Below are 27,577 nucleotides of genomic sequence, written 5' to 3'. Positions count from 1 at the left end.
TTTAGATCTAGCCTTTATAGGCTTGTCTCTTCAGTTCAGTCGCAACATTTTGCAGCAACACACTTCAGTTCAGCTTCAGCTTTTGCTTCCTACCCTGCAGGTTCAAAGGGGCATTCAGCCCTATATACGGAGCCTCACTTTGGGGTTCCATGCATTCCAAAAGGATCCTACCTGCAGGTCACATTTCAGGGCAAGGAGTGAAGGGATCAAGGGATCTACACCAGCATTTCTTGCAGGGCAGAAGTCCCAAATATCTACAGCACACCTTGGTGCAGACCTACCCACTATAGGAGAGTATAAGATGGTGCAAGGGAGAGAGCTTTGTCTACAGAGAACATATAAGCAGTGATCTAGGAGAGTTCCACCACAATAGGAGCAGCAGACAGAGTTTGAGCTTGATAACCTACCTCAGCAATTGTTTGGTATAGGTGATGGTGCAGATTTGACAAGGTTTTGTACTTGGATCACTTATCTATATACAAATAGTTTGATTGTACATCTGTGTGTATTCTCAAAGTGTTCTCTCTATCCATACAAGCACATGAAGTGAGTTGGCATTTGAAGTTTTTTATTGTGAGATCCTAATACTTTCTTTTTTCCATGGAGGCTGAACCGTCACTCTGGGGACTATCGTATGGCTTCTGGAGCCTTGCACTTGGTTTTTCAAGCCTGTTCCAGGCAGTTCTGTCAAAGTACAACCCACTTTTTGCACTTGTGATGCATTTTCATTCCATTTGGCTGTGGTACTAGCTGATTTATGCAAAACAAATATGAAAATCAGCATTTTATGCTATTTCAGTCACATATTGACTGAGGGGGGAGCTTCTAATGCGTTGAGAACAATTTGCGGTTGTTGTTCAAGCTCTTTTCGAAGGCATTTGGCTGCCCATTCCTTTGGGAATTGACCTGGTGAGATCTCAGTTTCTTATTGCTTGCATTTGGAGTTCATTTCCTTCTCCTTTGCTTGCATTTATTGGCCCTCATGAAATGGGGTCTGCTTCTCAGGTACAATCAAAACTTCAGTTGGGTTTCTGCCTTATTGAGCCAAACATTGACTGAGTTTTGAGCAGAGAATTCTGAGATTGCAGTACATATCCCAGCACAGGACTTTTCTGGCAAATTTGAGGTGCATCCTCGAGCCAAGTATTGGACTTGACAGTGTTATCTTGCTTGAGCAAGGCATACATAGCATGTGAACTTTTTCTTGCATATTTTTTTCCTTTTGCTCAAATGGCACAAACAATCCAAATGGTCTCTTTCCAGATGCTTGCCCAGAAGGATCGATTGGATGGCACCAACTATCCTCTTTGGAGCTTTATGATTCATAATCTTTTGGTTGCCAAGGCCCTATGGGACTATGATATGTCACAGGTGCTAAAACTTGTCTTGGTGCTCTTGCACAAGTGCCAGGTGCTCCGGGGGGGGCAACAAGGACAACAAGCTGCTGTAGTTGGGCAAGTGCAAGTGCAAGCACCTGCAGGTGTTATTTCTGAAGCAAAGGAGGTGGGATATCCGTGATGCCCAAGCATTGTCGTTGATTTTACTTAATGTGAAGAGGTTCATGATTCCTCATATTGATTCCTACAGGCATTCAAAATCCCCGATAAGGATATCACCTGATAAGGATTTCCAGTTCCCTGAAAGGACCTATGAATCGGCACCTAGTCTTTCTACCAATTAATTACTTTTACCACGACGAAGGATAAATGGATTGCTGTATCTACCACTTTTCTGACTCCTCATCCGAGCTCCGTACAACACCATGGAGTTAATTGCTTCTTCCTACCAATGGATCCCCCCCCATGCAGGTGATCAACTCACATAGGATGTTTTGGAGAACATGTATCAAGCTCGAAATAAGGCTAGAGTTTCATTTTTGTGCAAGGAGCCTGATGGGGTACACATGAAGGAAGGGGACTCAATGCAAGACCATGTCACAAGAATTCAAGACTCGCATGAGCAACTCTTGAATATTGAGGAAGTTATTCTAGATGCACACCTTGTTTCCACTACATTGAACTCCTTATCATAGTTATATCTTTCTTTTCACACATTGCCAAATCTTTCGATTGGAGAAAATCCGAACCCTCTCTCTTCAAGAATTGGTAGAGCAATATGAGTGCAGGAGGAGCTGACAAGAAAAAATGCCGCAACACATTCTCATAGAAGGGAGCAAGTACTTTCAGCCAAGGATAAGGGCAAGAAGAAATATCGGCCCAAACATGACCACAGTCGTGGTTCTTGCAATACTTCTGGTTCCTGCAATGTTGCTGGACATGCAAGTGGAAATGATAAAAAGAAAGGTAGATGCCCTTATTGTTAGAAGCCGGAGTATCAATTTTAGTGAGTGCCCAAAGAGGCTTGCAAAGAAAAGGAAAAAGGAATCAGGCATGGTTGTTTTAAGTTGAGCCCATGATACAGGAAGAGATGATACTTCAGCCAACTATGTTGACCATGAATAGGCCTTTAACTTGTAGCAATGATCCCTCATGGGAAAAGACATGGTATTTTGATAGCGGTACATCCCGCCACATTACTTCACACAAACCTTTGCTTCACATTCAGAGTGAATGAGAAGGAAGGGAGATGGTATTTTGATAGCGGTACATCCCGCCACATTACTTCACGCACATCTTTGTTTCACATGTTATCCTATGCACCTAGGTGTTGGTAAGAGAGTCTCATGCACCAATAATTCTTCTCATCCAATTAAAGGAATTGGAGAGATTATGCTTACAGCCATGAATGGCTGAGATCTCTCCATCCCAAGATGCTTTATTTTGTTCATATGATCAAGAAGAATCTCCTTTCAGTGCCCTCTTTCACAAAAAGAGGCTTTCACATCATCTTTGAGGATGACACATGTACGGTGTGCGACAAAGAGAACAACTCTGCATTAGTGTTGACCGGTAATCTTTGTCATAGAAATGTTCTAGCTTGATGCCTATCAGAAGACAGCACATTCCTGGCATGCCAGGTTTGGAGATGTGAATTATGACAGCCTTTTATTATTGCAGCAACCTCACATGGTTAATGCCTTACCTCGTTTGGAGGCTCCTCCAAAGCAGGGCTGTATTTTGGGAGAAATGCATAGATTTTCAGTGTCTAGAGCCTTTGGCCTAAGGCTCATGTGATTAAGCATCTAGGAAGGGCCAAACTTACGCCATTGATCATCCCTTCCCTCCGATGTTCTTGCTGCAGAAGTATAAGGTCGTTATCTAGGTAGTCTTGGTCCCCTTCAATGTTGCCCCCATTCTCATGAAGGTACATCTCCCTGCTGCAGTCCGAAATCTTACCACCATTGGCCTTGTTGGTGCATCCACCTTACCCACTCTCCAAGCTGTCTCAAACATGAAATTGACACCATCTTGGTGATTAGTACTTCGGGCCATCGGGGTATCACCCACTGCCAACCCTCTAACAAGGACATTTAGGGCCTCGATGTTCCTTCTCTTGTCCTCCACTAAGGCAGCAAATATGGACTCTTTCTTTGGGACTTTGTACTTACTTCCATTCTAACATTTTTGCCTTCCTCTTAGTTATTTGCTGCGAGAATTCAGCATGCTTCCCCTGCACAGTAGCCTGCATGGCTGCTGTTTCCTTCCTGAGCTTTTCATTCTCTCATTTTAACTCTTCCATAAACTTGCATGCCAACTCCATTGACCCCTTCATTTCTCTGAGCCATTGCAGTTCCGTTCCCATGCCTTGCATATTTTCTTTGAGGTTTGTTTTTCCCAGCTCGCACTCTGCCTCCTCTTTCTCCCACTCTTCTCTCTTATTTTTCTCCCTGAGCCATTGCAGCTCCGTTCCCATGCCTTGCATATTTTCTTTGAGGTTTGTTTTTCCCAGCTCGCACTCTGAGTCCTCTTTCTCCCACTCTTCTCTCTTATTTTTCTCCTTCCTCCACTCCTCCTGTATCCATCCTCCTTGCTTCTTTACTTCAGCAAGGACTTTTTCCACGTGTTTTCTCACCCAGCAGTGCCACATTTGTGGCTGCCAAGCTGTCGATCTTCTTAACAGATTTTGTTGAGGTGAACAAGGACGTTTTATGCGGTGTCCCTGCCAAGTAGGAGGTCATGGCATTTTCAAGATCTTGCTTCACCCATGTATCTTCTATGCAAGTTCACCTGTACAGCAGCTACAGCAGCAGTACATCCAACTCAGCAGCTACTAGCACCCAATGTGGATCCCAACAGTAACCAATCATGTGGACTGGGAGAAGCTTGCCTGTTCAGATGCTACAGCAGCAGCGCATCCAGCTCAGCAGTTACGAGCACCCCAATGCGGATCCTAGCAGCAGCCAATTGTGTGGAAAGGGAGCTGACGTGACAGGCGCAGGTCTGTTTGGGATTTAGGGCAGGTCACAACAGGCTGGGAGGGCTTAGGGGCCAGTCCCGACAGGCTAGGGAAGATTTTGGGCTGATGGACAGGTTGCGCCAGGTTGATGGAGGATTATGGGCTAATGGAGAGGTCGCAACAAGCTGGGCAGGTAGTCGGGGGGCTGGCAGGTAGGCGTAACTGTGACGGGAGGCAAGGGGCGGGAGGGGGGGGGAAAGGGGGGGGCGAGGGGGAATTGGGGGGACAGCAAATTTACATGGACAGTGGGGTGCAATTCAAGTGAAGGAATGACTTATAAAGTGCCATTCTAAAGTACTGTTCTAGCCTCTTTTTGCTAAAACATCACCATTAGTGCTAGCCTACCCCTGCTAACTTAGCCCACTTTTCCCTCTCTAATACATGCAAAAGGTTGCATCTGCTACTTTTATGATGAAGCTACATTTCTGGCAAGAAAGATGTTGACAACCAAGATGGAGGACTCAAAAATTGTGACAACTATAGCAAGACAGGGCACCTTTCCGACTTCTCTACAGGGAAAGTTCAATGATAAAGAAAGAGCTAAGAAATTTTGCAGTGGAAGTAAAAGGTATCGGCTGTATCAAGACTATTGGGCCAAGGATGCTCATGTAACCTGTGGAGGGTCGTATAGAGACAGTAGCTCGATCAGCCTCCATCAAATCAAAATATCATCTTGCATGTTAAAATGCAAGGCCTACTCACTAGTTCATTCAGTGCTTGGGAGGCGAGCCTTGGGGTCATGGGGGAAGTATCAAGCCTTTGAGGTAAACTAGAGACCATACTGCATTGTGACTTTTGGTGAGCATGATCTCCAAGAGATTTGACGGTAGATCTTGGCAATGAGGTTAATGTTGATGCACTATGCCTCTTGGTGCCAAGATGCACATATGTGATGCAAAACCACGAAACTATTCAACCGCAAGGTCTGTCAAACTGAGCTGAAAACAAATTACTCTCTACAAGATGCAAAAAGAATATAATTTTGGCATCCTTTGTGTTCTCTCCTCCATGTCACATCTAGGGATTCAATTGTATGTGTTGTAAGTTGGAAGGAAGCTGCTATGGCATGTTAAATAACGAACTAATACTTCTTCTTCTATCAAGTGCAAAGGCTGCTACCTTTTCATCCATTAGTAGTAATCAGTGATTTCTTACTACTGATCAGATTGGAGGGTAAAATCACACTTTTAGTCGCAAGAAATAATCCCAAAACTTCAATCATGAGTAAAATTTGGCATTAGATCTAGCATGCAATCTGTGTGAGTGCATCCACAAGTCACCCTTTATTGACTTAAAGAATGTAAGCGGCACCAGAAACCCACTGCGGCAAGTCAACATGGGCAATGGGGTGAAATTCAAGTGAAGGAATGTCTTATAAAGTGCCATTCTACCATTCAAACCCCTTTTTGCTAAAGCGTCACCATTAGTGCTAGCCCACCCCTGCTAACTTAGCCCATTTTTCCCTCTCTAATACATGCAAAAGGTTGCATCTGCTACTTTTATGATGAAGCTACATTTCTGGCAAGATAGATGTTGACAACCAAGATGGAGGACTCAAAAGCAAGGCATGGCATTGTGACAACTATAGCAAGACAGGGCACCTTTCCAACTTCTCTATAGGGAAAGTTCAATGATAAAGAAGGAGCTAAAAAATTTTGCAGTGGAAGTAAAAGGCAGCAAGGCTGTCAAACTGAGCTGAAAACAAATTACTCTCTACAGGGTGCAGAAAGAGGATAATTTTGGCATCCTTTGTGTTCTCTCCTCTATGTCACATCTAGGGATTCAAATGCATGTGTTGTAAGTTGGAAGGTAGCTCCTATGGCATGTTTAATAACTTTCTTCTTCTATCAATTCCAAAGGCTGCTACTCGATTAGTAGTAATCGATGATTTCTTACTACTGATCAGATTGGAGGGTAAAATCACACTTTAGTCACAAGTAATAGTCCCAAAACTTCAATCATGAGTAAAAGCTTGGCATTAGATCTAGCATGCAATTTGTGTGAGTGCATCCACAAGTCACCCTTTATTGACTTAAATAAGAATGTAGGCGGCACCAGAAACCCACTGCTCTTTCCCACCAATTTCTTTGACAATTTGCCGATGAATAAGAGAACCCTTGGGACAAGGGTATACCTGCGCAGCAGAAAATTGTACCAATGCTGAGTAAAAACAATGCCACATCCTTTCCTATAACTTGTTTTAGATAATCTTAACATTTAATAATATGCTCTCAGAAAGAGAATCTTTCACCTCAGCAGAAAGATCTAATTCTGTCAAGGCCTCCCTGACCCGCCTGCAGAAGGGGCATGCCTCTACAAATTTCACAACCTTTGTCACTGAATTTTCAAGTTGTCCTTTTAAAAGAGCTTAAAAAGTGACTAAACAGTAATTATCATGGACTAACTCTTAATCAGAAAAAATATTCAAGTAGTGCTCAATTAGGTTATGGAGCTAATAGGAGGAAGCAAATGGATTCCACAAGGATTGTTGAGCCAACAAGGGATAAACTGATCGAGCAAAGGCATAAGAGGGATTTTATCAATGAAGTAAGTAGTGGTCCAAATTCAACACAGGCATAAGATTTACAATCCCCCCAGAGCTTCTTGCTACTTCAGTATACTACAGAACATCAGCGAATGATTCTGTTGGTAAAGACTTGTTTTGACTTAGCTACTTAAGACACGTTCCATGAGATATCATCCTACCTACAATGCAGATGTTCTAAACTTTGGCATATCTTTTGCTTTCCCATCTAACACATATAACCTTGTCGCTCCTAACTCTTACCATGAACTTACTTGCAATGCCAAAAAAATGGTCAATTTATCAAAAAACCAAAATCAAACAACTGCACATAAAATAAAATCTCAACCCCTTGTTTCATTTAGCAGTTATAGAATGTACTTCTGAAATTCCTTCAGCTTTAACAAAACGCGCTTATCATATTCCTTGATAATTACTCATTTGAATTGACTCCAAGTTGTTGGGGTATGATTATCCTTAAGCTCTAATTCCTTGATAATTACTTATTTGCATTGACTCCATCTATTGTCCTCTAGCTGTTGGGTATGATCATCCTTAAGGATGTAATCATTTTGTGAAAATGCAAACCTGCCATACCATTTGTGTGCATGCATACCTGTGGGTCGAACCAAAGAGACAAAGAGGAGAGACTTGGTCTGAGGGTCCTAGAAGTGAGAGTGAAAGCACTGTCACTGGAGTTTGGCCAATGCAGCGTACCCCTTGCTCAGTCGAGCCTGTAATACTGGTCGCATCATAAAGATCGGGCCGGAGAATAGGATGCTCTCTATGCATAGCTGCCCAAGATGTGTTGAAGATCATGACCTTGGTTTTACCAAGGTTAACCTTCAAGTCATGTGTCTCACAGAAAGTATGTAGTGCATCTAGGTGTCGTTGGAGTCCTTCTGCTAAGGAAGATAGCAAGACCATATCATCTGCATATAGAAATATTTGAAGCGGGATCCATGTAGAGAGAAACCAATGCCCCCTAGGGTCCCGATACAGGTCTCAAGCTCACCTATGTAGAGGCCGCACAAGGTCGGTGACAAAGGACAACCTTGTTTGACCCCAATGGTGCTCATGATCTCCTTTGTCCACCCTGCACCAATACAAACCCTCCTTGAGACTCTCTCACAAAGTACCATGACTTCCCAGGTGATCTCCTTATCGTATGTCAACTCCGTAAGCGTCTGGTGAGTCGAGCTCTCGGCACTGTGTCAAAAGCCTTGCGGAAATCCACAAAACAACAATACACCCTCTGTCTCCATGCCCTGGCCTTCTCAATGACCCCCTTGAGTGTGATTATATGGTCCATGGTCTCATGATCTACCTGAAAGCATGCCTGTCTCATGGCTCTGAATCCCCAAAACTCTACGACCTAGCTAACCTTTGCGTCGTGTACTGATAGATAGACCTTGGACATAACATGTCCAATCATAATGGTCCTGTAATTTTTAGGGCTCATTAAGATCTCATGCCTTTTGTATGGGTGCGATGGTGTTGAGGGTCCGTGTGGAATCTTTTGCTCAGCCATTGTGAAGCTTTCAAACTGTGGGCTTGGCACCACTGGTCGTGAAACGCGTGCATGAAACGGGGCATGGTACATGTGAAAGGTCAAGTGCTAGCTGGTTAGTGACACCGTACAATGTGCCTATGTAGGTGTGCCAAGTTTTGGTGTTTGTGAGAGGGGATGGGGTTCTCCATTCGAGGCACCTCTGCTAGAACTCTTTAGAGTTTGTTGATAAACAAGATGTTTAGTAACTCCTCTTCATTCCGACAAATGAAAACCTGCTTCTTCCGGCAAACCAGGCGGCGGTACTCACGTATCGTCTTTGCCTCTCTTGAAAGATGATGATCGATTTCAAGTCGGAGTTGTCGGCGTAAAGCCTCACATTCCACGCTGTACAGGTATTGCAAGGTACGGAACCAAGAGGTGGAGGGCACGTGGATCGAGTGGTGTGTGAGAAATTGTGTAGGGCAGCCTCATGGAGAGATCTGTGACCAAGGTGGCTCTTAGATCTATGTCTCTGAGTAGGTCGGGCGTCTCGACTTCATCTCCTCGATGATGGCTCTCACAGTAAAAATATGGTCTAGTGTGGAGTGCTGTCTCCAAAAGCCTGCCTCCCCAAGAGCCCGCTGCCCATGATCCTCTGTATAACTACTGATCGCCCTCTCCAGTATCGATCCATAAATCTTAGCCAAATTGTGATCAATCATGAGAGTGCGGTAGTTCCCAGTATCCATAGGGTCCCCTGCCTTGTGTATCGGTACAATGGTGGTTAGCGCTCCAAGTAGATGGGAACCCGTGACATACTGCATGGTTGAACAGTTGCACTGGAACCAGGGCCAAGACCTCCTATCCATGTACGAAGTGCTCTAAGCGTAGCCCCTCATGGTCTGGTGCTCTCCAGTTGTGCAGACGAAGGAGGGCATTCCTCACGTTCTGCACAGTGAACAAGTGACAAGTAGTGGGTCTATGCATAGAGGACATATCTGGTGGCATTTGACCTAGGATGTCGTATAAGAAGCATGCATATCTATGCCAAATCTCTAGGTCCGTGATGGGAATGGGTTGTTTCCCCTCTGATAGGAGCCCCCAGCCGATAGTTGGGTCTCCCCCTAAAAAAGATCCGACCACCTCATCAAACCTGCGAGTGAGAAAAGTTTGCATCTTACGTCATGTCATCCGATGTGATGCACCTCAGATGATGTCAGGTGTCCCAGGGCCTACTCCCGTGTGAGGTGAGCTCTCATCTCCTTACACTCATCATCATACCAAGGGTTCTGAGGCATCTTCCCAACCGGGGCATGTGTGGGTCGAGTCATAGGGAAAGATATGATGGCAACCTCGTGTACCAGTGAAGCCAAAGTGGCTGAAACCTGAGCAAGGTCTACCTCCGCTCTGTGTAGGGTTGGAAGCTCTCGAGCTAAGTGATTGGATCGAGGGTCCGGTCAAAGTGAACATGGGTCCGGGTGGGCGCATGGAGGGCTCTCTCTATGACTAGCCTGGTAGCGGAAATACATAACGTCAGGTATGAGTGTGTTGGAATGGTCACCTCCCCATCTGTAATCCCCCATATGAGGAGAGCATGGGGGAGTGAACCTAGGAAAAGAAAGAGGGAGGGGGATGCCACATGGGCAGCACCTCACACCAGCAAGCAGACTGGTCGGCCAGGATGAGGCTGGCTGGTCGGTTTTATGACAGCCCCTTGGGGGCCTATAAAAGGCGAGGCCTCAGGCCTCATTTCACATCCAGCAGAGCACCTTTGGGAGGAGCAGAAAGGAGCAGTATATCCACCATCCTTGGGCCTCTACACAGGAAGTGAAGGAGAGAGGTGTTGCTGCAGACTTAGCTCCAGGGAGAGGCTGAACCTAGACTGCCTTCTAGGGCAGAAAGTTGCTGAGATCATGTCACCTGGAGCAGCCAAGAGTCAGCAGATTGGAGCAGCAGTAAGACCTACCTTGGGCCTATCTTCTGGAGGTGAAGGAGGAACATCATAGCCTGCAGACAAAAAGCTGAGAAAGGGCTGCCCACCTAGGCTAGCTTCCAGACAGCAAGGTGGAAGGGATCTAGATAGAGAGTCTACATATGCTCGAGGTGGAGCACGCGGGGCTTAGAGATCTAGAAGTGCTTGATATTTAGTAGGAGAACCTTTTGGTATTGTATCCTGTCCTGACGGAAATACAAAGTGCTGCTTCTATATTTGTCTCTGAGCATTGTCTATTTACTGGCTTGCACATCTATGCACATAAATTTAAGAAGTTTGTGATTCCACACCCCACACCACATTGTGTGAGCTCCTGGGCAATACTATCAGTCTTCTGCTGTGTGTACCCTCTGTTGGGTCATTTCTAACAGAGTGATCAGCCTCTGGGGGAGGGGGTACTACAAAGTCGTGAATCTGAGATGCGAAGGCAAGGGATCCCATCAGGTAGTCCACTGTGCTTGTCCCCCCTCCATGTGGGAAACAAGTGAGTCCACCGGATGATGGCCATCTCTGAAGGCCGTTGTATATGATTAGATCATATATTGCTCCCATAGCAAGTAGGTGCCGTCCTACCCTGTCGCGTGTGGGGCATCTGCTGAGTGTCTCACCATCCCGAGCTCAACTGCATCTAACTCTGGCACTATGAGGGAATCGGATGCAAAGTCAAGTAGTCCCACCTGGTTGTCCCCTCTGAGTGAAGTCACCAAGGAGGAGGGTGTCACCCTGTCTAGAGAACTCTGTGATATCATCATGTATACTCTCATACGGGCTGTTCCCTTATGTGGCAACCTCACGTGCATAGGATGATGTATCCGGATGAAAGTAGCACACCGCAATGAAGATCGGTCGTGCCTTTGGTATCTAGACTCTAATCCACATGTGCTGTGCATGTTCCTCTTTCCCAACCACTGGAAGGAGTGGCCTGAGGGCTGACTTGAAGAAGACAGCCACACCCACAGAGCCTCGTACTCCACTGTCCCTTCTCACTTCCTTCCTGTGGGCAGATTCCCATGTGTATCCTGTGACAGTGGGTAGCCCTCTCTCTAGGCTCTCATGTGTCTCGGTATAAAAAGCTATGTCCCTGTCAGTGTATGTCTCTAGGAAACCTCCTGGGTCAGACCATAGGGTGCCATTGCAGTTCCAAACTGCCATTTTCAGTCCTCCTGGTGCTCTCATCGCCTAGGTCTGACACCGTCATGTGCTGTCTATTTCTCCCTCTTCTCTTCCTTCCCTTTCTCCCCTGTCTGCTCTCTCTCTGATATTCACTTTGCCATCCCTATAGGCAGCCCATTTACCTACATCTCTTGCTGCCATAACCCGTACCATTCCCTCTCTCCGATGCTCCTGCTGCAGCAATGTGAGGTCATCATCCAAGTATATTTTGGTCCCCTTCAAGGTTGCCCTCATGCTCATGAGGGTAGACCTGCCCATAGCTGTTCGGAAAGCTGTGACAGGGACCCATCTGTATGCGGAGTCAGGATAGAATCCAGAAGTGATACATGGCGTATACCTATCCTCGCGTTGAAGTCTCCAACAAGGACTTCCGCACGGCTCAAAAATCCCATGATGTCTAGGTAGAGGACTGCATAGGGCGAGGTCTCAGCCTCCTCACGTAGATCCCTGGGGAAATGTGAGGTCTCAGGGGGGAAGTAACAAACTACGATAAAGAGATCCTCGTGGGGAGGTCGTCAGATCCGAAACCATAGGAATCTGGTGTGTGGGTCTCATCTCTCGATAGAGAACGTCCCAACCAGAGATGATCGCTATAGGACTCACACTCCTCCCGATCCTCGGACTACTCATGTCTCTGGGGTCTGATCCCAATATGTTGTCTCCCATGTATATCCATTGACTATAGGCAAAGCGCACTCTGGACTCTAGTGTGTCTCTATGTAAAAGGCTATGTCCCAACCTGTGTATGATTCCAAGAAATTCCCTAGAGCTGACCATAAAGTACCATTGCAGTTCCAAACACTGCAGTCTCATAGACCTCGCCTCCCTATGTGGGAGAGCCATCGGATGCCCGTCGAGGACCTATCAAAAGCCGCCCCTCTCGGACTAGTGACCATTTCCCCTACTGGCAACATCCCGCTCTTGTAGGAGGGTAGCCTCTCTTCCACCTGAAGGGGTGTAAGATCCTCATCTTAGTAGATCTCTAGGTGGGCAGTAAAGCTGAACGTCTGTGTACTACCGCGAGTTGTCCTTGGGCGTCTCTGAAGCGAACGACGAGAGGCTGCTCGGGTTTGGAGTCCCTCCCAAGACGCCAAGCCCCCTCGATCCCATGTACCAGAACCCCAAGGGTGGAAATCACCAACTCGATCGCGTCATCTACGTAGCTATCCCACATACTCTGACGTTGAAAGCCTTACTAGCACTCTGTTGCCGCTCCAAAATAGTGGCTGCAATGGTGGCCTTTGTAGGTTCTCATTTCGCCACATCTACCCACCTGGATGTCTCTGATGTGTGTGTGTGTGTGTTGAAAGACTTCCCCCCCCTCGCACTTGGAATGGTGCGTCTTCTAGTGGAAACACCCCAGAGGTCAATACAAGAATTGGGATCACATGGGCTGCAGTGACAGCTAGCAAAACACTCTTCCCTGAAGAAGAGGTTGCTGCTTTGTTGTCTACTCCTCAGGTGGATATTTCTTCTCAGGGGAGAAGCATTGATCCTGAGATAGAAATGCAGGGCTGACATCATGAAATTTGATGTTGTACATAGTTGTTATATTGCTATAAATATCTGTAAATATGACTGCTCATATCAAATGCTTTACACTCAATGTCCAGGGGATGTGTGACAGTAGGAAATGGAAAACAGTGTGGCTGTACATCAATAGATTTCAGCCTGACATAGTGGCATTACAAGAACACAACCAACATGTCTATGCCGGAAAGACAGGACACTATTGTGGCTATGACATTTTCTATGCTAGAGAGAAATCTTTCTCAGGGGTGGTCATTTTGATCAAACATGAGCTTCAACCCGTTATTGCCCTAAATGACAACAAAGGCAGATGGCTTGTTCTTCAATGCATTATTCGAGGAGAGGGGTTTGAATTTGCCTCTGTTTATGCACCTCAATCCTCTAGAGAAAGAACTGAAATTTGGGATGCCATGCAACAATATCCATGGAGATATCATGCCTTTATATGTGGGGATTTCAATAATGCTCCTCAACAGGGTGACAATACCTCCAGACATACTCATATGTTAATCCCTGAAAGGCATGCATGGTCTCAATTACTGATGCATTTGGATTTGGTGGACCTTTGGAAGGAATTGCAGCCTTTGTCACCTGGATACACATTCCAACATAATGCTCTTTCTGCTTAATGTGGATTGACTATGCCTTTGTGCATTCTGATCATGCACCTCTATGGTTGCGGTTATCCTTTCATGATATGCCAGATGATAGATTGCCACAAAGGCGACATCTGATCGTGAACAATAGCTACTTGCAACATGATGCTTTCAAGGCCATGGTTACTGAAACATCTCATTCTCTGTGTTCTCGCAGCCATATTCATATTGATGATGCCTGGGATTCTTTTGTTTCCAAAATGAAAGTTGTCATAAGAGGTTATGGCAAGTCCTACATGAAGACTCTGAGGGAAAGTATTGTTCAGGCCAAACTCACTTGTCAGGATCTCACTGAACTCAGCCATCTTCCTTCGTTGTCCCTGCATGAGCAAACAACACTATGCCAGGCCAGATATTGTCTTAACCTCAATGATCACAGAAAACTGGCTAAATGGGAGACTAGAGCCAGACAAAGAGCCTTTACAGATAAAGGCTGCTCTTCCAAAGAATTTTTTAAAAGCTTGCATCAAAGGAGATTAAAAACAGAAATTTTGCAGGGTGCTTATGCCTGATGGATCATGGACCACCTCGCGGTCACAGCTTGCTTCTGTTTGTGTGCATCATTTCTCTCAAAAATTTGGTTCTACAGTTCCTCCCTCACAGCAAGCTTTGATTGCAAGAAATTTACTGTTGCAGCATGTTTCTCCCATTATTTCCACTACTCAAGCTTTGGAATTGGAGGAACCTTTTACTGAGAGAGAACTGTCAGATGCAATCAAATCTTGCGGGAGATGGAAATCTCCAAGATAAGATGGTCTTACAGTTGAGTTTTTTCTAGAATATTGGCCTCTTTTGAAGCATACATTGCTACATATGGTGAATGCTGCATGGCAAAATCAGAAATGCCAGACACATGGAAGAGAGGTCTTGTTAAACTCCTTCAAAAAAAAAAAATTTGTGAATCTTTGGCAGACTGGAGACCTATCACCCTTATGCCAGTCATTTACAAAGTCGCTACAAAAATGATTGTCGATCGGCTAAAAGGGTTTTTACATGATGGATTGCATCCTGCTCAATATGGTTTTGTCCTGCGTAGGCATATCACAGATAACATTGCTAATGCCTATGTTGGAATTGAATATGCCAAATACACGCAGCAGGATGTTTTATTATTGCAAGTTGATATTGCCAAAGCCTTTGATACTCTTAAGTGGGATTTTATTTCTTCGACTATGCAAGCATTGGGATTTGGCACAAAAATGCAGCAGGTCATCACTTGGTTATATCAAGATAGTAAAGCAGCCTGCATACTTTTAGGGGATATTTCTACATCCTGGACTCTTGGTTGTTCTGTTAGGCAAGGATGTCCCCTAAGTGCTTTACTTTTTGCCATAGCCACTCATCCAATGCTTCAATATCTGGACCACCTTCTGGACACTGACCAGTTGCATGGTTTGGAGATTGCTGGCAGTCACAGCATGATCGCTCAGGCATATGCTGATGATTCATTCTTTACCCCAAAAAATACTCGGAGTGATATGTCCATGATTATGCAAGCTCTTTCTACATATGGATTGGCTGCTGGTCTTCGGGTAAATTTTCAGAAATCAAAATTGTTGCCGTTGCATGAACAGGAATGGCACAGTCTTCTGTGGCCTGGGGAAATTGTCCCCGCTTCTCAATTTATTCGACATCTTGCCTATCCTCTAGGTTGGGAACTCACCCGTTCCCAACAAACTGATTGGGTGTTGACAAAGTTGAGGGCAAAACTTGAATATTGGAAGCTTGCAACTTGGCCACTGCATGTTCGTTGCCGAATCGCACAATCCATTTTGATAGCATACATATAATTTTATCTGCCTCTCATTCTGTTCACTAAGGCAGAGCTGAATTCCTTTATGTCAGCTATCATGGAAATTTTCTGGTGTGCAAAAAATGGCAAGAAAAGTCTCAGATTACTCTCTATGCATCGTCTCTATTCTCCAAAGATGCACGGGGGTCTGAACATTCTCAATATTCAAATGCATTTACTTGCTCACAGAGGAAAAATGATGTTGCAGTTTATGCAAGGAGATCAGCCTTGGGCTTTCATGATCCGCTCTCTTTTATTACATATTCATACACTTCTGCCTTTGGGCATTGGCAGCCTACTCAGTGGGATTTCATATTTGGCTCTATCCAAGGCAAGATCAGAGGCTGCCCTTTTGTTTCTCGCCTGCTTCTCGATTGGAAACATATCGTATCCCACTTGGAATGGCATGGTCGAGATTCTTTGTCGGGAAACTCTTTGAGGGCTGAGAATCTTTATTGGTCTAAAGTATTCCACCCTTCTTTGGCCATTCCTGAACCAAGACGTTCTTATTTTCTCTCCTTTAAAGGCATTACATCTGTGGCGGATGTACTTCAGGATGATGGCACACTTTTATCTTTTTCTATGGCTGCCAGCAAATACGATTTGGGAGCTCATTATCGTCCTTTATGGCATAGGATTTCAGCAATGCTTCAACCGTTTTTGCCGGTACCTCGCTTGGAACTTCAGAATAGGCTTGAGGATTGGATTTTATGCTCTTCCTCCTCTTCAGCCCGTCCCTTGAAGCTCTCACATATCACAATGCCATCACTGTATAAAGTGCTATTATTTCCGCCTTGGATTTCTGAAAGAGCAAATACTGTTTGGCATATGGATCGCCCACTAAAGTGGTGGAGAAAAAGGCTGCGTCTCCTTTGGCATTACAAAGTCCCTCTTCGACAACAGCTTTTCCTTTGGCTTGTCCTGCTTGGCATTTTTCCATCTCGTCGGCTACTTGCACACAAACATATTGCTCCGGCTGTTTGTCACAGATGCTTACACCCTACTGAATATGTGCTGCACATCTTTTGGTTATGTCCACATACATGTGACTTCATCGCTCTCATCCGACAGAGGCTTTGAGCGAGATTTCCTACTGTTACATTTGGCAGGCTTTTCTGGTTGTTTGGTTTTCATCCAACGAGACAGGGTTTTGACTTATTTTTTGTATGGGTACGCTACTGGGCACTATGGACTTTATGGATGGACAGAAATCATAAAGTCTTTGGTGATCCACTTTTTTCATCCTTTATTTTTTTCAAACGATCTCTGCAGCAATCATTCTATGATTGTGTTCAGACTCGTTTGATTGATCAGGATGTGTATACAGCTTATACTGAGATCTTTAGTTGAGTAATAGTTACTCCATTTTCGAAGTAACTATGAATGTAATTATTTTACAGCAATAAAAGATTTCTTCTCACCAAAAAAAAAAGAAAAAAAAGTGTGTGTGTGTGTGTTGGGGAGACTTCCGATCTTGTAAATTTACATCCTTTTCTACCTGTTCCCCCTGTGGCTGACACAGACAAGCTTATGGATTGGCAATTGCAACCCTCTGCTACATGCTCTCATCCTGTTCCTCTGCCTGCCCTGACCTCCATCAAAGCCTACAGGCTTCTTCAGCCTGCTCCATGGATTCAGCAATATGCTAATACTCTGTGGCATATCAGGAAGCCCCTCTCATGGTGGCGGAAAAGTCTCCGGATATTATGGAAGTGTAAAATGCCTTTGAAACAGAGACTTTTTCTTTGGAGATGCATGACAGGCACATTGTCAGTGGGAGTCACACTTGCCAAACGTCGCATTGCACCATCCACATGTTTAAGATGTCAGGCTCCTTAAGAGACTGTCCCTCATTTGCTTTGGCACTGCTCGTGTTCCATGAACCTCCTAGGGAGAATTTCATATCATCTTCGGCTCCATTTCCCGAGTCACCGATTTGGGAAACATTTTTGGCTATTTGGCAGATTTATGAGGTCTTTGTCTCAATACTCACTATTTCTTTCTTGGGTGAGATATTGGGCTCTCTAGACAATCTGGAGTGAGCATAATTTGGCATACTTGGGTCGGCTGATTCACAAGTCATATGAATCTTTCCGAGCCTCATTGCGGCAATCCTTATATGATGCCTGCCATGAGGGTGATATAGATGCTTCTTGCATAGAGCTTTTCTTTTTATGTTTCCGATCTTTGGGATACTCTCCTTTTTGGAGACTTCCCATCTTGTAAATTTATGAGCATATAAATACAGCACTGGATATTACTAAAAAAAAAGTGTGTGTGTTGGGTTTTTTTCCTCTTTTGGAGGTTTCCCACACAGAAATATATGATTTCGCTAAAAAAAAAGTGTGTGCATGCGCGTGTGAGAGAGAGAAGAGGAGTGGATCTCTGCCATACAGCCCCCTTTGTCATCCTGCCAGCCTCCGTACAGCCCTTTACTGACTCCATATAGCCTGTACGGAATCTGTACATGTCCACCTGCAGGTCCGTACGCTTGACGCTTGCTGTCCGTATGACTTCTCTGCAGACTGCGCGTCCGTACAGCTCAGGGTTCCCCTTCAAGGTGCTCTCCAGGTGTTCTCCCTTAGGCTTTGCTCCCTTTCCTTCACTTTCTGTCATCTGGTCCTCCTTTTCCTTCTTGTATTTTTCGACTCTTTTCTGTTGCTGTTTTTCCTGTCCTTGGGATCTTTTTGGCTTTTAGTTCTTCTCCTCATTCCATACATATTTCCATACTGTCAGTCCGTACATATTTCCGTACTGTCAGACCGTACTCTTTTCTGTACTGCCAGTCCGTACTGTCAGTTCTTAATTATATGTCCTTTCAGTCCTCTTTATTCCGTAATGTCAGCCCCTTGCTTCCGTACTGTTCAGCCCTCTTTACTATCCATACTGTCAGCCTTTCTTTCCATACTGTCAGTCCTTTTTTCCATTATGTTTAGCCTTCCTTAATTCGGTACAATTGTTCTCTCTCTTTCATTTCTGTACTGTTTTTGCTTCTCCTTTCTACCTTCTCCTTTGCTCTGCTTATTTAGTCATTGCTGTCCAGCTCCTTCTCAAGCCTCTTCCATTCTTGGGCTCTTCGCTTTTTCAGCTCCCAATGGCAGATTGTCCTTACAAGAAGACCTTTCAGAAAGACAGATCACTTCCGAACAAAAAACAAAAGCAGGTTATGGGTCAAGATGACCCTCTCCATGCCTCTGCAGAGGCTCAGTTAGTCTATGAGGTGATGCATGAGGGCTTTGAAGACACTCGAAAGAGTTGGAAAGATCCGGTTCCCACCACGGGCATCATGGTTGAGGTGGATGAAATTTTTGATCCCGTGAAGCAATATGCCAAGCATGCCATTATTATTTTTTCCCCAGGATGTATGCCTGGTGCTACAGATGTTGGTAACTGGTTGACTAGAACCCTGGGTGGTTGCTATGTCAAAAAAGTTCATTATGCAACAAGGGGCTTTTTTGAAGTGATCATGGCAAATGACGAGCACAGGCAAATTTTATTGGAGCACTCTCCTCTTTTCTATGGGCAGCAGATGGTTCATGTGTTGCCCTGGTCTCCTACCAGAGATTATCAGGCGTTGATCCGACACAGATGCCCTGTCTAGGTGGAAGTTGTGGATTTCCCTCAATGTCTGGCCTCTCTTTTGCCAAAAATTGCAGCCTCTCTTAGCAAAGTGGTTTGTCCACCACGGCCTAATGGCAATTCAAATAGATTTTGTATTTTGTGGGACACAAATAATCCAACCCCAGACTCTTATTCGGTTACAGTGAATAATGTTTCGATGGGCAGTGCCTTCTATAAACTGAAATGGGGTCTCTTTGCATGTGCTTGCTTTGAATACAAGAAGTTTGAGCATATGACTTCGCAATGCCCTTTACATACTCCAAAAATGCCAGTGCAGGCTGATCTGTCTCCGCCTCCGAGCAAGACTTCTACTGCCCCCTCTTTAATGAAGGCCAAGGGGGTGAAACTGTTTTTTGCTATCCAGGACAAAGGGAAAGCACCGGTCGCTTCAAATGGTGATGTTTCTCCTTCTATGCCTTCGGCCTCTCATCCTCAGGCAAAGGATAAAACTTTGAATGATGCTTGGAAAAGTCTTTTCACCTAGAAGACCTTTGCTCTCCCGGACTTGGAATGGTGCTTCATCTCAGGGCAAAACACCGGCTGAGAATTTTGGTATTGGTTTGACTTGGGCTGAGGTGACAGCCAATCGTACCCTCTTTCCACAAGAGAAAGTTGCTGCATTATTGTCTTCTCCTCAGGCTGAGTTTTCTTCTCAGGGTCGAGGCTCGGAACTGAGGTGGAAATGCAGACATAGAAGGCATTTTTGCTGTTGTACATACCTGTCATATATCTGTAAATATGCTTGATCATCTCAAATGTGTCACTTTGAATGTACAGGGTTTGTGTGATGCTCGAAAATGGAAATTGGTATGGCTGTATATATGCCAATTGCAGCCTGATATAGTGGCTTTGCAAGAGCATAATCAGCATATGCATTGTGGACATTTTGCTAGTTATGACATTTTTTATTCTAGAGAGTACTCTTTCTCTAAGGTAGCTTTTTTGGTTAAGCATGATCTTCACCCTATTGTGGCCTTCAATGATCACCATGGTCGATGGATGATCATACAATGCCTCATTCAAGGCGACATCTTTGAATTTGCATCAGTATATGCTCCTCAATCTTCCGGGAATCGAGCTTTGGTTTGGGATGCCATGCACAAATATCCTTGGCAACATTATGCTTTTATCTGTGGTGATTTCAATAATGCCCCACAGCTGGGAGATAACACCTCAGGCCACACTCACATGTTGACTTCTAAAAAGCAAAAAAGGTCTGATTTTTTGCTTCAGTTGTCTCTCGTTAATCTCTGGAAGGAATTGTAGCCCATGCTTCCAAGCTATACCTTTCAGCATAATTCTCAATCTTCATATCGGGCACGCTTAGACAGATGGAATCGGGTTGATCCGCAGCATTCTGATGCCTTCACTTGTCAGCTTTGCATAGACCATGCTTTCATATACTCTGATCATGTTCCTCTTTGGCTGAGGCTCTCTTTGCATGACTTTCCAGATGACAAATTGGCTTGCAGACGCCTTTTACTAATAAATAATGGTTACCTTGACCATGCTTATTTTAAAGCCATGGTTTCTGATGCCATTCAGCCTCTTTCTCATCAGATGCACATTAATCTGGATAGGCCTTTGTTGCAAGAATGCAAGATGTTATTCGGGATTATGGTAAATCTTACATGCAGGCCACATGGGAGACCGTGAAGCATGCCAAATACACTTGCCAGAGTTTGACAGACCTCAGTCATCTTCGGCCTTTGTCTTCAGAAGAAAACTTGCTATTATGTCAGGCAAAATTTTGTCTCCAATCAAATAATCGAAGAAAGCTTGCTAAATGGGAGACCCAGTCTAGGCAAAGGGCTTTTTTGGATAAAGGTTGCTCTTCCAAGCAATTCTTTAAAAGTTTGCATTACAAAGACAAGCTACAAATATTTGTCGAATCTGGATGCCTCATGGTTCTTGGTCCTCATCTCGCTCAGAGCTTGCTGCTTTTTGTGTGTAGCACTTTTCATCTCATTTTGGGCATGTGGACATTCTTTCTCCTCAACTTGCGTCCACCCGCCAGCTTCTTTTGCAGCATGTCCATCCCATCCTCTCTGATGCTCAAGCTTTGGAATTGGAAATTTCTTTCACTGAAAGAGAATTGTCAAATGCTGTTAAATCCTGTGGCAGATGGAAATCTCCCGGATGGGATGGTCTCACTGTGGAATTTTTTCTTGCTTTCTGGGATATTCTCAAGCAGACTTTGCTGCAAATGGTTGATTCAGCCTGGGTGTTGGAATGGTCACCTCCCCATCTGTAAGCCCCCATATGAGGAGAGCATGGGGGGGGTGGACCTGGGTCCTGAGGGATGGCCACATGGGCAGCAAGATGGCTGCCATGGGGACAAAGATCAGTGAGAAAAAGGAAAGTACCTGGACGCATCAAAGTGGCTGCAACACATGGCGTCAAGACCATGGCAGATGGCAATACATACATGGCACAGATCTGGCCTGGAAGAGACAGATCTAGAGCAGCACAAGATGGCAGGGTATCCCGGGGTACAGGCGCCTACATGGCGAGCTATCTAGCAAGGCGTGTGGGTAGGCACATGGCCTGCAACATACCGTAAAGATGGCACAGGAATATGGCGGGACAGATCAGCAAACAGGTCGGCCAACAGTAGAGCTGGTTGGGGCTGGTTGAGCCAGCCAACCAGGCTTTGGTTAGGCTGGTCAAGAGGGCTGGGTCCCTGCCTAGAACAAAGGCTGCAAAGGGCCTAGTGAAGTCCCTTATATAGGGCCCTGGTTGGGCTGGCAGGGGCAGCCAACCAGATCGGTTTTCAGCCAGACTGAGTCGGCCAAAATAGGGCTGACCAGTCGGCTATTTTGACCAGGCCTTGGGGCCTATAAAAGCAGAGGCTCTTGGCCTCATTCTACATCCAGCAGCCAGCAGTTCCAGGGCAGAAAGGAGCAGCAGGAAGCCTACTCTCTGGGCCTATCTACAGGTGGTGAGAGAGTGCAACAAGAGCTGCAGACTTAGCCAGGAAGGGCTGAACCTTGGCTGTCTTCTAGGGCAGCAAGGTGCTGAGATCATTATCACTTGCAGCAGCACTTCAGGGAGCAGAAGGAGCAGCAGACCAGCAGCCTATGAGCCTACATCCAGGAGCATATAGAGGCTGGAGAGTTGCAGACTTAGTTCAACAAAGGTGCTGCCCACCTAGGCTGGTGCAAAGACAGCAAGGTGGAAGGGATCTGGACAGATAGTCTACAGAAGCTCCAGGTGGAGCACGCGGGCTCGAGTCTGGAGATAGCCAGCAAATAGGAGAAGGACCTTGTGGTTAGATTAGAGGACCACACCATTGGTGGGACTCTGGATCTATCTATTTTGTATTGTGTCCATAGTTTTTGGACGGAAATATATTTTGGTGGTTTCTCTATCTGGCTGGTTCATTGTCTATTGATGAGTCTGCACATCTATGTGATGCACATTAAGTAAAGAACTTTGTGATTCCACACCCACACCACACTGTGTGAGCTCCTAGGCGTTACTATAAGTCTTCCGCTGTGCATACCCTCTGTTGGGTCGTTTCTAACATTGGGAAAATCAGCAAATGCAAAGGACTTGTCAAGCTCCTTCCAAAAAAAAAGTTATGTGATTTGCTCACCAATTGGAGACCAATAACGTTCATGCTAGTTATTTACAAGATCATAGCCAAAATGGTGGTGGATCGTATTAAAGGTTATTTGCACGATGGGCTGCATCCTTCGCAATATGGCTTCGTTCCCCGTAGGCATATCACTGATAATATTGCCAATGCTTATATTGGGATTGAATATGCCAAATACACACATCAGGATGTTCTGCTCTTACAGGTGGATATTGCAAAGCCTTTGATACAGTTCAATGGGATTTCATCTTGCAAACAATGCATATCTTTGGGGTTTGGAACAAAAATGCAGCAGATTTTTTTATTGGCTTTACAGGGACAGCAATGTAGCTTGCATTCTTTTTGCAGATCTCTCGGATGAGTGGACTCTTCGTTGTTCAGTCCATTAGGGATGTCCCCTTAGTGCTTTATTGTATGCCATTGCTACTTATCCTATGCTGCAATATATTGTTCATCTCGTGGCTACAAGCTCCCTTCATGGTTTGGAATTGGATGCAAATTGCAGCATGGTTGCTCAAGCTTATGCTGATGATTCTTTCTTTACCCCGAAGGATACGCAGAACGATCTTTTTGCTTTGATGCAGGCTCTCTCTGTTTCTGGTTTTGCAGCTGGTCTTCATGTAAATTTTCAAAAGTCCAAGCTGCTCACATTGCATTCTAAAGATTGGCATAGTCTTTTGTGGCCCGGGGAAATCATTCCACCCACTTAGATTGTTCGTCATCTTGGTTACCCTTTGAGGTGGGGTCTCACTCGTCGTCAACAAACTAATTGGATGATGGTCAAGCTTCGCAAAAAGCTAGAATATTGGAAATTGGCAACCTGGCCTTTGCATGTTCGGCTTCGGATAGTACAATCCATCCTTATGGCATATATTCAATTTTACTTGCCTTTGATCCTGCTCACCAAGGCAAATCTTGCTTCTTTCATGTCTGCCATTATGGAAATCTTTTGGCCTTCCAAACATGGCAGAAAAAGTATCAGACTGCTTTCAGTGCATCAACTTTGTTCTCCTAAGATGCATGGTGGTTTGAACATAAAATGTTGCTGCAATTCTGCAAGGTGATCAACCTTGGGCTCTTATGATTAGATCTCTAGTTACACATATCAGTATTTCTGCCTTTGGTCACTAGCAAATCAATTACTGGGATTTCTTATTTGGTCACATCAATGGCACTTTGCCTCGCTGCCCTTTGGTCTCCAATTTGCTTCTTGATTGGAAGCACGTCCTCTCTCATCTGGAATGGAATGGTTGACAATCTTTGCTGGGTAATTCTTTGCGAGCTGAAAGCATTCACTGGTCGACAGTTTTTCAGTCTCCACTGGCTTTACAGAAACCTCGTCGCTATTTTGTTTCTTTTAAGGGCATCACTTCTATTGCTGATGTTATTCAGGATGATGACTCTATGCTACCTTTTTCTCTAGCAACTACACGATATGGCTTGGGCTCTCATTATCGTGCTCTGTGGCAACAAATTGCTTATATACTTTCGCCTTTTGTTCCGATTCCTCCTCTGGAACTTCAGGACAAGTTGGAGGATTGGACTTTGACTTCACTAGGGTCCTCTTCTCGCCCTTTGAGGCTATCTCAGATTACGGTGCCTGCATTGTATAAAATCCTTTTGCCTCAACCTTGGGTTTCAGAGAAAGGCAATTCTATTTGGCGAATGCATCGCACAGCCAAGTGGTGGAGAAAGAGATTAAAGCAGCTTTCAGCTTACAAAACTCCTCTTCGACAACAGGTTTTATTCTCGCGAGTGCTTATGGGCACTTTTCCATCTGGATACATGTTGGCCCGTAGACACATTGCTCCTGCTCGTTGCCACAGATGCTTGAGTCCTCAGGAGACTATGCCTCATTTATTCTGGTTTTGTCCATGTTCTCATGAGTTCATTGATCTTCTTCGCCACCGCCTGCGAGCAAGATTCCCGACTAGTCTTTTTGGGAAGTTTTTCTGGCTCTTTGGTTTTCATCCACCTAAACCAGAATTTCATCTTTTCTTTGTTTGGGTTTGCTATTAGGCACTCTGGACTTTATGGACAGACAGGAACTGTAAGTCTTTGGTGATCCCATATTTTCCTTGTTTGGTTTTTTTAAGCGTTCTCTGCAGCAATCCTTCTTTGATTGCTTGCAGACGCACTGCATAGATCATGATGTATATTTAGCATACACCGAGATTTTCAGTTGATGTACTTTTGGCTGCCTCGTTTTGAGGTTGCTACTCTTGTAATATAATCAATCAAAAGTTTTCACTAAAAAAAGTGTGTGTGTGTGTGTGTGTGTGTGTAGTATGTGTGATTTTTTGTATGGGTGCGCTACTGGACACTATGGACTTTATGGATGGACAGAAATCATAGAGCCTTTGGTGATCCACTATGTTCATCCTTTCTTTTTTCAAACGATCTCTACAACAATCATTCTACGATTGTGTTCACACTCGTTTGATTGATCACGATGTATATACAGCTTATACTGAGATCTTTAGTTGAGTAGTAGTTACTTCGTTTTTGAAGTAACTATGAATGTAATTATTTTACAGCAATAAAAGATTTCTTCTCACCAAAAAAAAAAGAGAGTGTGTGTGTGTGTGTGTGTGTGTGTGGGATACTCTCCATTTTTTGGAGACTTTCCCTTTTGTAAAGTTATGACAATATAAATACACTGCACTGGATTTTACCAAAAAAAAAAGTGTGTGTGTGTGTGTGTGTGTGGACAATGAGCTGCGCCAGGTCCCGGCTACCCACAGTATTCCTGCAAGTAATTTCATCGCTACACGTTCTTGTGTCCTTTTGTCCAGGTCCCGTGCCCTTCTGTCCAGGTCCCATGCCCAACTCTCCTTGCTGCAGCCGCTCCAACGTCGCCGCCCCTAGTTTGGTTTCAGCCCACCCTGTCTAGTTCGCGTCCCGTCTGTTTACTCCCTCTCGCACTTGGTTCATGCCCCGATTGTCTATTCCATTTCTGCTCGCTATCTGCCCCAACTGTGAATTTTCTGTCCCGTCTGTTTATTTCGTCTCGACCCTCATCTCCCTCTATTTCATAGCTTACTACCCGACTCCAATTTCAGCGCTGAATCTTTCTATTGAATCGACTAGCTTCAACATGACAGAAACAAATAAGTATTATGCAAAGAGGGCGCTCTCTCCAGAACCCAAAAGACAGTCAAGGGAGACTCTGCCCCCCATAGCCCCTTCATCTGAAGATGCTTCCTATGTGTTTGACATGTTGAATGAGGAATTTCAACAAAGTAGAAGAGAATGGATGCTGCCTGCTCCGGAACTCACTCACAAAATGAAGTTGCCTTCTCTTGTGCGTCCTCTGAAGAAGCTCTCTCAGACTACAGTCATCATCTTTTTCCCTGGGAAACTACCTTCGGCTAATGATGTGGGACAATGGGTAAATTCCCTCTTAGGTGGCTGCTATGTGGAAGGAGTTTATTTTGCCTCTCGAGGATTTTATGAAGTTCATCTCTTGGATGCCTTGACAAAACAAAAGATGCTTGAAATGTCCCCTTTATTTTTTGGCCGTCAAATGCTGCATATCATGCCTTGGTCTCCTAATAAGGACTATCAGAATCTCATTAAGCACCATTGCCCTGTATGGGTTGAAGTGGTTGATTTCCCAAATTACATGAAAACGGAGCTTTCTGGCTTAGCAATGACATTGGTACAAGTGATCTGTACCCCTCATCCCACAGGTAATAAAAATCGCTTTTGCATCTTATGGGATACTGATAGACCAACCCCTCCTATTGTTGTTGAGATTGAGGGTGTTAATTTGGGAAAGAAATATTTCACTTTGAAATGGGGAATTTTTGCTGGAGCTTGTTTCTCTTGTCACAAGTTTGGACACCTAGCTTCTGAGTGTCCCTCTATACTTCATCCTCCTCCTCCAACTGCCATTCCCCAGCCATCTAATAAAGAGGTCAGAAGACTTATGTGGAAAAGACAGAAGCCAAAGGGGCAAAGCCTTCAGTTCATACAGGGAGTCAAGTCATTTCAGCTCAAAACAAGGATAAAGGAAAGGGCAAGCAAGTGGAAAATAATTCATCTTCTCATGAGGGTTGGCAAACTACAAAGAAGACAGTGCCTCTCAAACAAAGACCTCTCCAATCCCGTAATTGGGATGATTTTGCTCCTTCTCCAGGTCAACCATCTACCTCTTCTGATAGCCCAATCTCAAAGGCATGGGTCAATGCAATCAAGAAGGGTATTCCGCTTTGTAAAGAAGATGATCTTGTCAAGGAATTGGATTATGAGGGTCAGCAAGACCGCATTTGACACAGGCATAACCCAAATACCGCTTTTCCCTATACTAGGGAAATTCCTGCAAATCAACTCTGACTTTATCACAAAGGCATATGCACAAGCATAACCTCCCAGATTACCCACAGGAATTTGAAGAAGTCAAAAAAAATCCCAAGTCTGCTATGTACCCTGTTATGGCATCGAACCTTCATGCAGACTAAACATTCACGAGACCCTCTTCATGTAAGCGGAGCATCAACAAAGACTAAGATCGGGGGGGGGGGAACACAGAATAGACGAATGTCAAAGAAAGCTCCCTGGTTGATCGCTCCTGCTACCCGATTTGATACCCCTGGAGTCTTCACGTGGTGCAGATGTCCCGAAGCCTGCAGCCTCCACGTAACTCCCTTGATACCAAGTGATACGATCTTTTGCTTCTTCTGCCAAAGCATTGCTCTCTGTTCGGAATCTGTCTCAACCTACAGGCTAGTTACGTGACCACTAACGATCTTTTTTGCTTTTTTTCGTCGACCGAACCAGAAAACACGTGGCTTCTAATTGTCGCACATGCAAGGACTAATTCGCTATCTATTTCGT

At 44.8% G+C, this 27,577-nt stretch overlaps 1 protein-coding gene across 3 annotated transcripts in view; it reads right to left on the bottom strand.

Annotated features, from left to right (window-relative positions):
* Window positions 1-27,577, bottom strand: part of LOC147896978 (Thioredoxin family protein) — an 85,094-nt gene that overhangs the window by 41,444 nt on the left and 16,073 nt on the right. For all 3 annotated transcript variants that reach the window (XM_087381418.1, XM_087381417.1, XM_087381416.1), the window contains exons 4-5: window positions 6,608-6,669; window positions 6,423-6,490 (exon numbers count right to left, since the gene is read on the bottom strand). In XM_087381418.1, the coding sequence (XP_087237544.1) occupies window positions 6,423-6,490; window positions 6,608-6,669 (130 nt within the window). The remainder of the gene's footprint in view (window positions 1-6,422; window positions 6,491-6,607; window positions 6,670-27,577) is intronic.

The sequence above is a fragment of the Dipteris shenzhenensis genome, chromosome 11 (genome assembly GCF_047967505.1).
Source record: "Dipteris shenzhenensis isolate YYH24624 ecotype China chromosome 11, Dip_SZ_1.0, whole genome shotgun sequence".
In the NCBI taxonomy this organism is placed as follows: domain Eukaryota; kingdom Viridiplantae; phylum Streptophyta; class Polypodiopsida; order Gleicheniales; family Dipteridaceae; genus Dipteris; species Dipteris shenzhenensis.
This window is presented reverse-complemented; position numbering and strand designations above follow the sequence as displayed.